This window comes from Netta rufina (genome assembly GCF_964035555.1).
Source record: "Netta rufina genome assembly, chromosome: 2".
NCBI classification, from domain to species: Eukaryota; Metazoa; Chordata; class Aves; order Anseriformes; family Anatidae; genus Netta; species Netta rufina.
In genome coordinates, this window is record NC_140124.1 from 58,592,086 (window position 1) to 58,605,553 (window position 13,468).

Consider the following 13,468-nt stretch of genomic DNA (forward strand, 5'->3'; position numbering starts at 1 on the left):
CAGGTTGGAAAAGATCTCTCAGATCATCTAGTCCAACATTTAAGGTTGGCAGGTACGTTCCCTGAAGTTTCTAGGTTCACCTCCAATCAGTATTAATATCCTCATTCTGATTAACTTCTGCCTGTGCTCACCCAGAATAGGAGATTTTCCCTTTTCAGAAGCCATTCAGCATTGGCCTCCCCCTTTTGACATTACAGACACTGATAGCAGCCCCGTTGATGTAACGAAGTAGGTTTACCTGAGGAGTTGAACCTATATGAGGAGCTTTGAATTTAGGCTTGCTTGATTCCTGATTTTCAACCACATCTGGAGAATGAATGCAGAATAGCAAATACATTCATTTTCCACTTGCACTGACAAGTGTTAGAGCATTTTGGAAACAAAGACAAAATTCATGACAGACTCTCATGAAGTAAAAACATAGTTTACACATATGTGAGCAGAAGCCAAAAGGAAAAGAAAGAAAAAAGAATGCTTTAACTAAAAATGAAACAAAACAAAACAACAAAACACCACCACACAACACCAAACTTCCATGTTCACAACTTTCAATAGAAACTAATGCCTTGGATGGGTTCAAAGAAGTTTGATTTAAAGGGATAGAATAAAACAGGTTTGATGAGGTTTGATTTAGAGGGATGGAATAAATGATACATGTCTGAAGATTGCCTTATAAATGATTAAGTAATGCTAAAAACTTCAACTCAGAAATCAAATTCATGGGCAAATTTGCTGGATGGCATATTCCATTTTTGAAATTTATGATGGAGATAGATATCTGTTATTTTAGAATTGATCTCCACCCCAGGAATAAGATCTTTTCTTCTGACACCTGCTGGGTTTTCTGTTGGCACATTGTAGTCTTTACTATCTGCTACTGGCTTTTTTTTTTTACTATAATGTCTGCTCCAAAAGGGTGACATTCCTAAACAAATCTTCACTGTCAGCTTACATTTACATGCTTTGCCAAAGCTGATTTTTTTTTCAGTGCTTGCACAGAGGTAAATGGATTTTTAGTGAATCACTAGTCCTGCATTTTTTGGTTTTAAAGCATTTTATAAAGAGTGCGGAATGTAATGCTTCAGTGGGAGAATACAGTGCGCAAACATCTCAAATTGCTAAATAAATATTGAAGTGTTTGTGTTTAAAATAAACGCCCGGGCAAGGCTGAAGAGTTTGTCTTAGTAGTCAGAGTAACTTACAAATTGTGATCTAGTCCTTTTTATAGTAATAGACTGAGTAAGAATGATGTTATACTAAATGAATGGTTTAGCAAACATTCTGCAGGCTAATGAATGGACAGCTCATGCTGAAGACTTTTTAAGAATGTAAAATCTAATTAAACCATGGAATCTGAAAAAAACAACAACCAGTAATTCCATTTAATTGTATTTTATTTGAAAGTTGTGGCCTCCCCTGAAGCGAATCCCCTTCTCCCACTGTCAGATCCTGCAGAGCTCTTGCGTGACCTTGGCTGTGGTTCCTGCTGTGAAGCAGGAATGTCCTCCTGTGTGTAGGGGACTGCTCACCCTTGGGAAACTGGCCCCATCCCAGGTAGATGGAGGGTGCTGGCAAATACGCCTATCTAGGTGGGGCTAGAAATGGGCACTGCCTGGAGGAGAAGAGGAAGCCCCAAGCTGCTGGATGGTGTGGCTGAAGTCTGGGCTCTCTGCAGCCAATGCCCAGCACTTCTCCTCTGGTAGCTGGAAGAGACCTCTCTCTTTGTCACTGCCCACAGATCTCGTGCATCTCCCACAGTGCAGGGGACAGGCATGCCCTGGCACAAGGCCTGGAGTAGCCCTGTGCTGAGGTGAGGAGTGGGCTGGCTGCTGGCAGCAGCTGGGAGGCAACGGGGAGGTTTCATGAGCATTGGGAGCAGCGCTTAGAAGAGCCATGGCATGACTTAGACAAGGGGTGAAGCAGATGGGCTCAGTCCAGAAAAGGCAGGAGGAGGACAAAAGTTATTGCAGTTTTTGAGGATCCATGGAGAGCATGAATTTCACTCCTGGGTGATCTGCTGAGGGTGACTGTGCTTCTCTCCAAGATTGTAAGAGGTTTCAACAGTTGTTGGTGATGCTTGCTCAGACCCCTCTGAGGTATGGGCTGGAGTACTGATGAGTTCAGCTGAGTGCTGCTGGCACAGAAAATAGTGGCTGATCAGAGAAGAAGCAAAACCCAGCTGTTGTCTCCTGCTTTTATTGCATACTCTAGCTTCAAATGAAAGATGTTCAGTTGTTAGTGTTCTTAGTAACTGCTCTGCTTTTTTGATCAAACCTATGCACCCCGTCTCTAGTTAGATTCAGTATCCATCAAGCCACGTTTTGCAGGCTCCTAGCAACTTTCCCAGTTTCCCAAGGAGCAAACCCTTTGTTGTTGTACAGATTCAAAACTGCACGTCAGATCCATCATCACATTTGAAACTGCTCAAACAGTGACATCTGTAGAGCACAATGACTCTAGACTTAAATACAGCAATTTAATCAGGTCTTGTCCCCTTCTGAGTATGCCTGCTGCCTCCTTGCTGGCCTGATGAGGTCTGTGCTAGAGGGTTTGCATCAGTGTTCACATAACTACAAACGGTTCCTGTCATACACAACACACCATTGGGATAGTTGGTAATAGATGCTGCTGTGGTAATGGTGCTTGAACAACATCTCACTTCGCTGGTCAGCCAGTGTCTGTCAGGTCTTGTCCCCTTTGCTTTCTGCTTAGCCAGGAACACCTGTACTTAAGCCACCCCCTTGTAAAACAGCAATAACAGAGTTTATTCACCTATAAAACACTCAAGTTGTATCCTCAGCTGAGGCAAGTTACATTACCCCTACTGACTTCAGAGGAGTTGTTCTAATTTATGCTGGCTGAACAGTCAGCAGATGAGTAGTGGATGAAAGATGTAAGTGCAAAGTATTGCTATTTTTGTCTTACCATAGCGTGTATCTTTAATTTCCTTATTAAATACATTGCAGCTTCTTATAGCTGCTGATCAGTGTTGGGTTTTATTTTGGCACAAATAAAGCATTTCAGCCTTTGAAAGATATGGAGCATGGTACTAAGAAAATAGCAAGCAGATGCAGTACGATAGCAAGCTTGTAAGAAGGAGATAGAAAGGATTACATAAAGTGTAGTAGATTTAGGAAGAAATAAATGACTATGTCTAAGTTTAAAATGATGAATCAAGACTGTGAATTTTCATTGAAAGGCCAAACACTATGGACTCTAGTGCATAGAAGGAAAAACAATACAAAACAACGTGTCAGCCAGATGCCAAAGAGAATTGACACCCACGTTGGCAGTTGAGGCAAAACTCAACACATATTAGGAAAAGGACTACAGGCAGAGATCTGATCACACAAGCACAGCTGTAATAAAGTGGCAGCTTTTAATACCAGATAAAAATCTTGGATAGCATGTACAGAGAGAAGGGCAACCCACTCAGATGTGTAAGGAAAGTGTAATGGCAGACTGTAATCCAGCTGTGTCCTGGAGATTGGACTAATTGCAGTCCATTAGGCTGGTTAAAGTTAGGCACATAAATGTAAATAGCCCATTGAAAAGTTGTCCTGAGCACCAGGAGATGAGGAAGAATCAAGAAAAGCAGACCCATAATGGAGGCTTGTGGCCCATTGTTAATTACAAGCAAGTTACAGATGAAGTCAAGGAGTCTGGGAGAAGTAGCTGTAACGCAGGCATTAAACCAAAGACCTGCATGACCCTGGCTGTCAGGATTGTTAGGACTCAGTCCTTTACTGTAGCAGGTTAAAGGGATTAAAAAGGTAGAAGCTGCAGTACTGTTACAGGAAATAGTTCAGTACACAGCAGGGAGGCTAATTCTCTCTTCAGTTTCAACTGAGATGGAAAATAATTAAATAAGGGGAAGAAATTTAAGGTGATCTATCTTCCGTCAGGACTGCAGATCATTGGTTGATGGTAAAGGTCAAGGTAAAATAGACCAGAAGAGGCAAAGATTTTCAAAGCAGCACAGAGAATTTAGAAATGTAGCACATATTTGTTTAAATGGTATCTGTATGGTTGCCTTCTCTTTACTGTTTTGAAAAGTTTAGTCTTTAGTTCTAAGGAAATCTGGCAACCTGTGGGCCCCTGTGCCCCCCAGCACAAGAATACGGGATCTTGGACAAATTCAAATAAAGCCTACTGTTTATCAATCTAATGTCCTGAATGCCAATTTGACTTCTGTTGGTAGAGCTGGCCTTTACAGTGTTTTTTCAGTACTGATTTTTAGTTTTGCATCAAGTATCGCACAGGCAGCACTACTGTCAACAAAGGAAATGCTGCCACTTCATTTCTACACTTTATCTTACAAGTTTAGCTTTGACTGTATGTATTAAATGATGCGGGTTTGGGTTTGCTGGTAGCCCAGATCTGAACCACTGTCTCATTGCTTGTGGTTGAATTAATGACGTGAATGTCTAAGAAGCCATCAGATTCATAAATCACCAGAAATGAGAGGGATAACTCATAAAAGTCTTTTCCTTTTGTTTAGCAATTTATCATTTTGCTTGCACATTAATAAACAGAGCTCCCCTGAGGTAAGCCACAGGAAGATAGATTTTTCATCCTAATTTTCCTCAATCGTAGCCAGTAGATCACAAGTGGAGAGAGTGGGCTTGTCACAGCATGTTGGTGTCTTGTGACTCCCTCTACCCATCACTGATAAAAAATAAATGCGATTAAGTACCCCGGTGGATAATTATTTGTGTTTACATAACAGGCGCCAGGTTTCCGAGTCCGAGATTGTCAGCTAGACCAAGCCGAAAGCGTACGTTGTCCATATCCCCCCTATCTGATCACAGCTTTGACCTTCAGACCATGATACGGACATCTCCAAATTCCTTGGTCACAATTCTCAATAATTCTCGTAGCAGTTCCTCAGCCAGTGGTTCTTATGGCCACTTATCTGCAAGTGCAATAAGGTAAGAACAGCATTTTCTATGTATATTGTATATTCTTGTGTATGTCATACACACACACACAGGCACACACAAGTGTGAATGTACACTCACATCTTAAGTAGCTGTTCTGTTTTGTGTATACTTGTATTTTACAGTTTCTATACTGTATGTTCACTAGAGCTTAGTTTAAAGTATAAAATACTTTTTTTCTTGCTCAGAAAGGTAACTACAAGGGACATTTTGGCATATTATTATCCAGTGTGTGTGTCTACTCAGGAATCTGTATTCAGAGAAGTTCTAGGATAGGCTTGTGACTTAAGCCACTTGTGCTCTTCTGTTCATAGATATATCTGAGTGAAATGTTCATACATTACAATCATCAGACAGTAAAGCACAGACACACGGTGCTGTTCAATTAAAATGTTTCGCTAGAATTTCTTGATATCCATGATATCCATGCTCAAGTTTTTTCATATGTTAGTTTGTATATTGAAAGATTAGACTTTCTGTGGCTGAATTATCTTTTTTTTTTTTTTTTTTTTTCCTACCAAGGAAGTGCTGTTATCATCCAGTATCATCAGAAATGCTGTGATTTTCACTTGGCCACTTCACTTGCATGTGCAAAAAAGGAGCCAAAAATGCTTGTTGTGAAGGCAGATCAGAGTTAGAGGCAGGGAGAAACTGTACTGTTTAGGGAGAAAGGAAAGGGAAGCAAACAGAGCACAGGGAGATGGAACAAAAGCCAGAGTGGAAGAAAATGAAAAGCAGCATAAAAATGGAGATGCAACTGCAGAACATTCTTGTACGTGTGACACTGCTATATCTTAACTGAGAAAAGCTCCTTTGGTATTCAAAAAATAAAAAAATAAAAGTCCCCCACCTCTCCAAAGTCTCAGAAAGTATTGGTTTTGCATTTGTGGCACTCGAACAAAGAGTACTGCTGGTCCCTGGCTTAAAAGCAACCTCCACCTTCAATTTGCATTGAGGGAAAGGAGCAAGTCCCCACAGCAATTTCTTTAGATCTAAAAAAAAAACATTTTTGGCAAGGCTCAAACATGCCTTTCCAGCAAAAATGACACACTTAAAACTTCAAAAAGTGGCTATGGGGATTTGCACTGTTGGAGAAAATGGGGCATGCAACTGGTGTGTTGGAAACCATGAGCCTGCCAAACTTTGAAAGTGACAGCACTGTAAATATTTGGTATTAGCATAAGTGCTGTCGTGTTTTTTTTTAAGCACTTCTTTTAAATAGTCGTGTTCCATAGCTCTGATGTACTTGAATAGCTGTGTAGTATTTCACAGGTATGATATCATAGCTCTGCAATACAACTCTACAATCTTTGTAACCACAGCCCCAATTACCAAGCTCCCTAATGTGGAATATGATTTATATCAGTAGCTGGCAGCAGTTTTGGACCACATCTGTTAAATATATCTGCTGTATGGAGGTGTACTATCCCCACTGTCGTTAAGATGGGATGGCACTTCAATTACTAACCTCCTTTTCCATTGCTTGTAACTTTGGTTAAGCAAATAGTGCATGAAAGTTGGCATACTCTCTACGCTGGAGTAAGTCTTCCCTCCTTTTACTCTTCCCCCACAAATGGAAATGATTGCTCTATATTTTTGACACATCAGATCACAGACATAAGGGCCATACCTGCCAAGCCAGAGTCAGATGAATAGTTTTGCTGAAGGCAGTTGTAGAACTTATGTGCAGAGACTGAGTAAGGAAGGGAGCACCCACTGATACAATGGGTCTTGTGAAGTGGTGTCACTGGGGACAACAAGGCTTGTGCAACTGAGCCTGTGGTTGGCTGAAACTTTCAGCACTCCCTGGTTATACTTTCCAGGCATGCATAATATAAAATTTCACACCATTTTGAATTAATATATATATATATTTTTTTTACGAGAGTATGTTCATCGTGAAAAGTGGTAAACATATCACTCCATTCTTTCCCTCTTTGAAAGGAGGGAAAGGGAGAGAGAGCTAGCTCTTTTCCCAGCATTGAAACTCACCTCTGTTGATGCCTTTTAACTTCTCTCATGTAAACCTGTCTGCAAAAGAGTTACGCTAAAATAAACAGTGACATAAGGTATTCAACCCAGGCCACATTTCATTGCTTTAGTAAATTCCAAGACTAAATAACAACAGAGCTATCAGTAAAACTTCATTTATTGCAGTTCACTGTCTTGTAAATAATGCATTCAGCACAAGAACTGCTGTACTGAATCAAATCATAGGTTCATCCTGTTTAATATCCTGTCTGCAGCAGTGATCAAAATGTAGAAAAAAACTTTTCCTAGTGTAAAATCCCAGCTTCTGGAAACTTGCAGGTAAATCTCGTAGGAGTTACAGCAAGAAAAGGGTATAGTTCAGCTCTGCACACGGAATTCCAAGATAGGAAGGATTTGGATTTTAGGCAATGTCAGTATTGTTAACTTTATTTAACATTACACAGTCCTTCTACTTCTAGATCTTGTTTCCAATTACTTTTAACTGAGCCCAAATAATTTACGCTTGGCAGCATTTTTTCATGGCAGATGACTATCTAAAGCTGAGTATTTAAAAAAAAAAAAAAAAAACACACAAAAAACACACACACACAGAAAAATTCTTAATTTCTCAGAATGACGTTAGGGGAAACCAGACTTTCCTGTACATAGTAGAAGAGCTCTTGCTAGCATTTCTCTGAGAAGCTAAAATTCGTGAGGAAAGTCACCTAGATGCTATAGATACGGTCTTTGCTGTTCCTGAGAGCTTGTCCCATTCAGCCAGTGATAAGCCTTTAAGAGATTTCAATTAGCATGTGTTAAATAGATGTTTACTAAGAATTCAGCGTGTTTCAGTCCAGGGCCCACAGAAAGGAAGGAGGACTTTTCCCTGCAGCTGCAGCTCCTGTTAATCTGCTGCTACCTCCTTGGGAAGCTTGTGGAGGCAAAGCTGTCTGCCCAACCATAACAGCCTTCCTTCCTTGAATGTGAAAAAGAAAGCAGTCTTCAGAGGAAACAGGTGCCAGACCAGGAACTGTCAAGGCTAAGCACACTGGGACAAAATGCTTCCAATAACTCAAAGAAAGATTACACTAGACGAGAGAAAAAGCTGCAAAATAAGGCATGCAGAAGCCAGTCATTAACGAGAATGAAGGTACTGCCCCCTTGTGATTGTGCGTTGATACCATCTTTAATTTTAGGGTTGCACGGTGTTTTTTCACAGGATCTCTGCCTACTTCAGTGCACCAGCTGAGCCACCTCTCTGGATCAGTCAGAGCTGCGGGACTCTCCCTCAGCTGCCTCAGGCAGCTGTAGAAGAGAAGGGAGCATCTTAACCTGGTTATTTGCTGCATGGAGAGTGGGCTCTACTCTTGCAACAAAATCCTAGCGTGACACTGGGCAAACTGAACTAGTCAGAAATGACCATCAGGGTCATGTCATACAGTTTCTTTTCTGGAGGCCCAGCATAAAACTTAATTTTGCAAAGAAGCTGAGCGCTCACAGCCATGGCTTGAAGCTACTGACAGCTATTTTGAAAATTTCATGTGCTGTGTCATGTTAATTAACCCAGGAGATCAGGCCTCCATGTCTGAAATTGGGCAACCGCAATGAGTGGCACTTCTTACCTTAGTCTGTCTTTGATTCATGTGCCTGTGCAAATCGAGTCCTTCCCCTTCACCTCAGAGGGAGGCTGAAAGCATTAATGTTTTGTGAAGTACTTAGATTCTGCGGTGATGAGCACAGTAGAGAAGCTCAGGAGGGTATCAGTAATTATGTATTCACAGAAGGTTTAAATACAGTGGAAAGAAGACCCATGGGCAATACCCTGGGCAAGGAGAAGAAAAATATCAGTGTTTTTCAGTGAAGAATATTGTGCGTCTTGTGCCTGAACGAGGTAAGCATCCTGAAGGGGGAAAAAAAGGCGCATGGTCACATAATTAAAGACTGATGAGTGAGAACAAGAGGGTACGGGCAGGTTAGTTCTGGTATGTTTGATTTTGTAGGCTCAATGCTTTTCCAATCTATTTTTGCAGAGGTGCTACTTGTATTAAGAAAGTATCTCCAGGACCTGATTGGTCTTTTCATTGGCTAAAAAAAAAGGTGCATCCTCTGGCTAAAAGATTACATCCTGTGTTTCACACAGCTTTTCAGCCTAGGACCCTCTGTATGAGCACTGTGGGATGTTGAGGGTGAAGCCAAATAAAAGGAGACATTTTGGGCTGTGGTTTTACAGAGACCAGCACGAGAGGGCTCTGGTGCTTGACATGGGTACTACTGCAGCTTGAATAATAAATAATAATAGTTTAGCACAATCCAGATAGGGCTCGACTTGGCGGGCGCTTTGTCATTGTCAGCTGGCAGCATAATGCTGTATCCTGACTACTGGCTGAGTACTTGAAAAGAAGATGTCGCTCCTGCTGACAGCTAATAGTGGATCTCCTTTAGCACACCAGGTAGAGCTTCTACTTTGTGCATTTGAAAACACCTGGTTTAGGTCTCAGCTGGGAAAGATTATGCAGAAAGTAGGCGTATGAAACAGCATCAAATGAGGATAATCCTTCATTTGACATTTACTCATTTGGTTACCTGCCTCAGTCCTGCAGTGCAGCACCCCTGCTATTAATCTTTTGTCAGGATGTACTTACATGTTATATCTGCTACCTGTGACAATTATTAGACTTTGCACTTCACTAGCACTTCTTTTCTGAGAGGCAGCATGGCCTAGCGTGATTATAGCAGGGGTAATCACTTCCCATAATATTAAGAGTACCAATTCAAAACCTTTACAAAAGATTAGCTGGTCTTTAATAAACACAGGAGGTTGGGACTTCATGTTCTGTATGATCTGAAATTCAGAACCTCTGTTATTCTTCCAGTCCCTTAACAGCCCTACAATACCAAATCTACAGTTCTCAGAAAATGGGCCAAACTCCCTGTCAGCTACAAACTGTTTAAGTCAGGAGCAGTTCCACCTACTAGAAGAGATTTTCTTACGGTCTGTGCAGATGTAACTGAGAATACACCACAGCCATCTCATAACATGCTAAAAATCAGTTTCTTATGAGCACAGGAACCCTTTGGGATTTCCTCCAAGGTCTAAAAGAAACTGAAAAAGCACAGCAACACTTTTTTTTTTTTTTTTTTTTTTTTTCTCCTGGACTCTGCCCCTGCATCCCTGATGTTGTGAGAATAGGAAGGAGAGATTAACACAGTGTGGTTAATTACAGCCAGATTCTGGTTGTTCTGGCTCCAATCACTTTGATCTGAAGCTGGACATGAGGGGAATGGCGTTGACGCATTTGCCAAGAGCACTAGAAAGAGAGAGCCAGGTTTGTAGGGAAAGCTTAGGTAGCAGTGGATTCGTATCACCGAGGAAGACACAAGACTGTTTCTGCAAGCAGGTATTGGATTATCAATGATTTCCTCATCTCATACAAGCTTCTTGTGTAGAGCGTTTGTGGTAGAGTACCCGTAATGAGTTAGTACCCTCCTCTCTGTACTGCTTTACAGCTAGAGATGAGTGACCACGTATTAATTTCTACAGTTGCTCTTTGCAAACACAAAGAGAAAAGTGAAGAGAAACATAAAACCAGACTTAAGACGTATTGAAAGTATATATATATATATATTATTTTTTTTTTGCATAAGAAAGTAAAAGTAACTCCAGCAGGGAGCCCAAAAATTCAGACTATGCACTGTATAAAAAAAAGCAAAGAGTACCGTATTATTAGCTGTAAATTATCCAATTTTTGAATTTAACAGAATGTCTTGTAATTATAAGACAGGGAGTCCTCATGTTCTCAGTCTTCACTCTTTTTTCAATATTTTTTATATTCTTATTATGTTTCCTTGTATTCGTCTCCTTTCTGAGGCAAATGATTGTTTTGAGTCTGCTCTTTGGAGAGCTCTGGCATTGTCATTTCTGCCGGTACTCTCTGAAACAGTCTCCCTCTACTACATGCAATAATATTCCAGAAAAGGATCAGCAATATAAACGTACTATGGTTTTCTGTATTCTGTATCCCATTCTGCTTGCCTTAATGTGTTTTTTACGCAGTTTCATGTTGAGAGAATTTTCATTCATCTTTTGAATTCTGCACTGGCCTTCGTGAGTTAGCTCAGTTGGCTTACAGACAGTTCAGACTTAACCCTTCAATACCAATATACGTCTGGCTGTCGGTGTTGCCCATTCATCTAGCGTATTTGACTATAAAGATACTTCTTAGTTCTTCACCATACTGCTCAAAATAATTTTGTCAGAGGCAGCTTTTGTTTTTTCATTGCTTACATCCGCTGCCAGATTGTTGACAATTACACTGAAAACAAAAAATGCCATCTGAGAATTCATATCTAACTTTTAGTAAAAAAAAAAAAGCTTAATTCTTATCTTTGATTTCACTTTTAGATTTTAAGTTCTATGTGTTTTGAGTATTTATTAAATGTTCGTAAAAGGGCACAATCAGATGCTGCTTAACAAAGTGAATCTTATAATGGACATGTTTAGAGCAGAACGGGTAGAACAGAGTATATTTGGCAATGTTTTGCAAGAACCTTTGTTTGATAGGATGTACCAGATAGAAAATGTGTTATTTCTGTTGGAATTAAAGGTGCTTTGCCATTTTGTTATCACTCTTATTGGGGTCTAAGTGAGACACAAAACTGATTTGAGTGAAAGCATTTCTTGCATCAAAAGGTCTCTTGATAATAGCATGTCGTATGTTGTAAATGAAGGCATAGTTGCAGTTCAGATGGAGTCAAATTCAGACCAGGTGTAACCCCACCAAAACTGTCTTTATTGTAACTAGGCACATGTCACATATGGGCAGCACAGGGCTTTATTCTCTGTGGTCTTGAACCATGTATAGTTAATCTACAGAAAAGAATGTAATGCTCTATCATGCCATAATAGCTTCATTTTATACCCTCTTTCAAGAAGTTTGAATGGCAGGGAAGTGCCACAAAGTGAATAAAAATGAAATTCTTCAGTGTTACGGAAAGTTGCATCTAATTCAGGCCCTGTTGAAATGGAATTCTGCAGCTGGCCTCCTGTAGAAAGCACAGACAGAATGCAGGATGGAGACATTCAGGGAGATTGTTCTGGAGATCACCTGCATCTTGCATTGGAAAGTGGTAGGTGATTTTCACCACACATAAACACAGTATGGCAAGATCTCTGCCTTCAGAAAGCACATAATGTAAGAAGTCAAGCAAAATAAAGAAATACAGAATATACAGGTGCATGCTGCATACACATTTAAATGTACAGATAAACATATATACAAGTGTGATTACATATTTACATACATGTGCCTGTAGATGCATATACCACAGATCCTGTAATTAAAAGGCATTTTGAAGCAACTTGCTCCAGATCAATTTGGTGTTACTAGAGTTTAAATCTTTAGACAAGGCACTGGATCCAGTGCAGTATTAATTACAGGAAAGTTCTGTATCTAAGAAAACTGTGCTGGGGTTTTAACACAGAGCTCACTTAATTTTCAAACCCTAAAAACAAGAATTAATTAGCACTTTCCATGTAATTAATGATACCAGCTTCAGAAACAAAAAAATGCTTAGCCATGAATTTAATTTAAAAAGATGTTTACCAGAAATGTCATGGGCTTGCACGGAACAAACACAGATGAATTGTGCAAGATACTTTTAATACAAAGCCCGTTTAGGATGCTAAGGATTCCTAGACAGGAATATCACAGTTAGGAGGACAAAACTGTCAATGCTGTCTGAGCATATAAGGTTAATCAGGTTCTGTTGCTCTCCGAAACTATTCCATTTTACTCTGGCATCTGGCAATGTATTCATGAAGAAAAAATTCACCTAGCCGAGCAGATAAAACAGAATAGATAATATGGTAAGCTGAAGAGAAAGTACAAACCACAGAGTCTGTTAATTTTAAACTGGTAATGGAAAAGTGAGAAAAGAGGCAACGATGCATGCGAGTTAAATACAATTGTAAAATGATGACTATTATCTGACAGAAGCTGAAAAAGTAGTATAATATATACTGTGCTTTATTAGATACAGGATACATCTCTACAAATTCAGTTAGATGACTTGTCTCTAAGTTAGTGATTTTTAATAAAATATGTCAATATTACAAATGCAGGGGGATATTCGTGAAACCTAGTCCCCTTTGTAAAAAATGTGTTCAGTGCATTTCAAATTTCATACCTGCCTTTAGGATCATGCCACATGTCTGGTTTCATGGTCACAGCTTTATTTTGTTTTCCTCTGTACTTAAGTGATAAACCATAAAACCAACTGATTAAAATTGTGCTGCGTTGTCTACTCAAACATCAGTGCTGCCATTTAGAAAGCAGAGAGAAAAGAACAGAATTGAAAGCAAAATTCTTCTTTCTTAGTTATAAAAATGTTGTGCATATTGGAGACAAAATGCTTCACAAAGAGGTGCATTTTTAAAGTCTCCCATTCTGGTTTTGGTTTCCATTCGGTTTCCATTTTACATCTAGGATATTTCAAGCAGTAAGAATTTCACAAATCTTTTCAAGGCTATGTGGTTCCTGAGTGCGTTGTCACTCCTG

The 13,468-nt window shown here is 39.9% G+C and overlaps 1 protein-coding gene across 2 annotated transcripts in view; it reads left to right on the forward strand.

Moving 5' to 3' along the window:
• The window catches only part of GLI3 (GLI family zinc finger 3), a gene marked incomplete at both ends in the record, with an annotated part of 191,625 nt that overhangs the window by 130,408 nt on the left and 47,749 nt on the right, over nucleotides 1-13,468 (forward strand). For both annotated transcript variants that reach the window (XM_084306660.1, XM_084306661.1), the window contains one exon: nucleotides 4,730-4,931. In XM_084306660.1, the coding sequence (XP_084162786.1) occupies nucleotides 4,730-4,931 (202 nt within the window). The remainder of the gene's footprint in view (nucleotides 1-4,729; nucleotides 4,932-13,468) is intronic.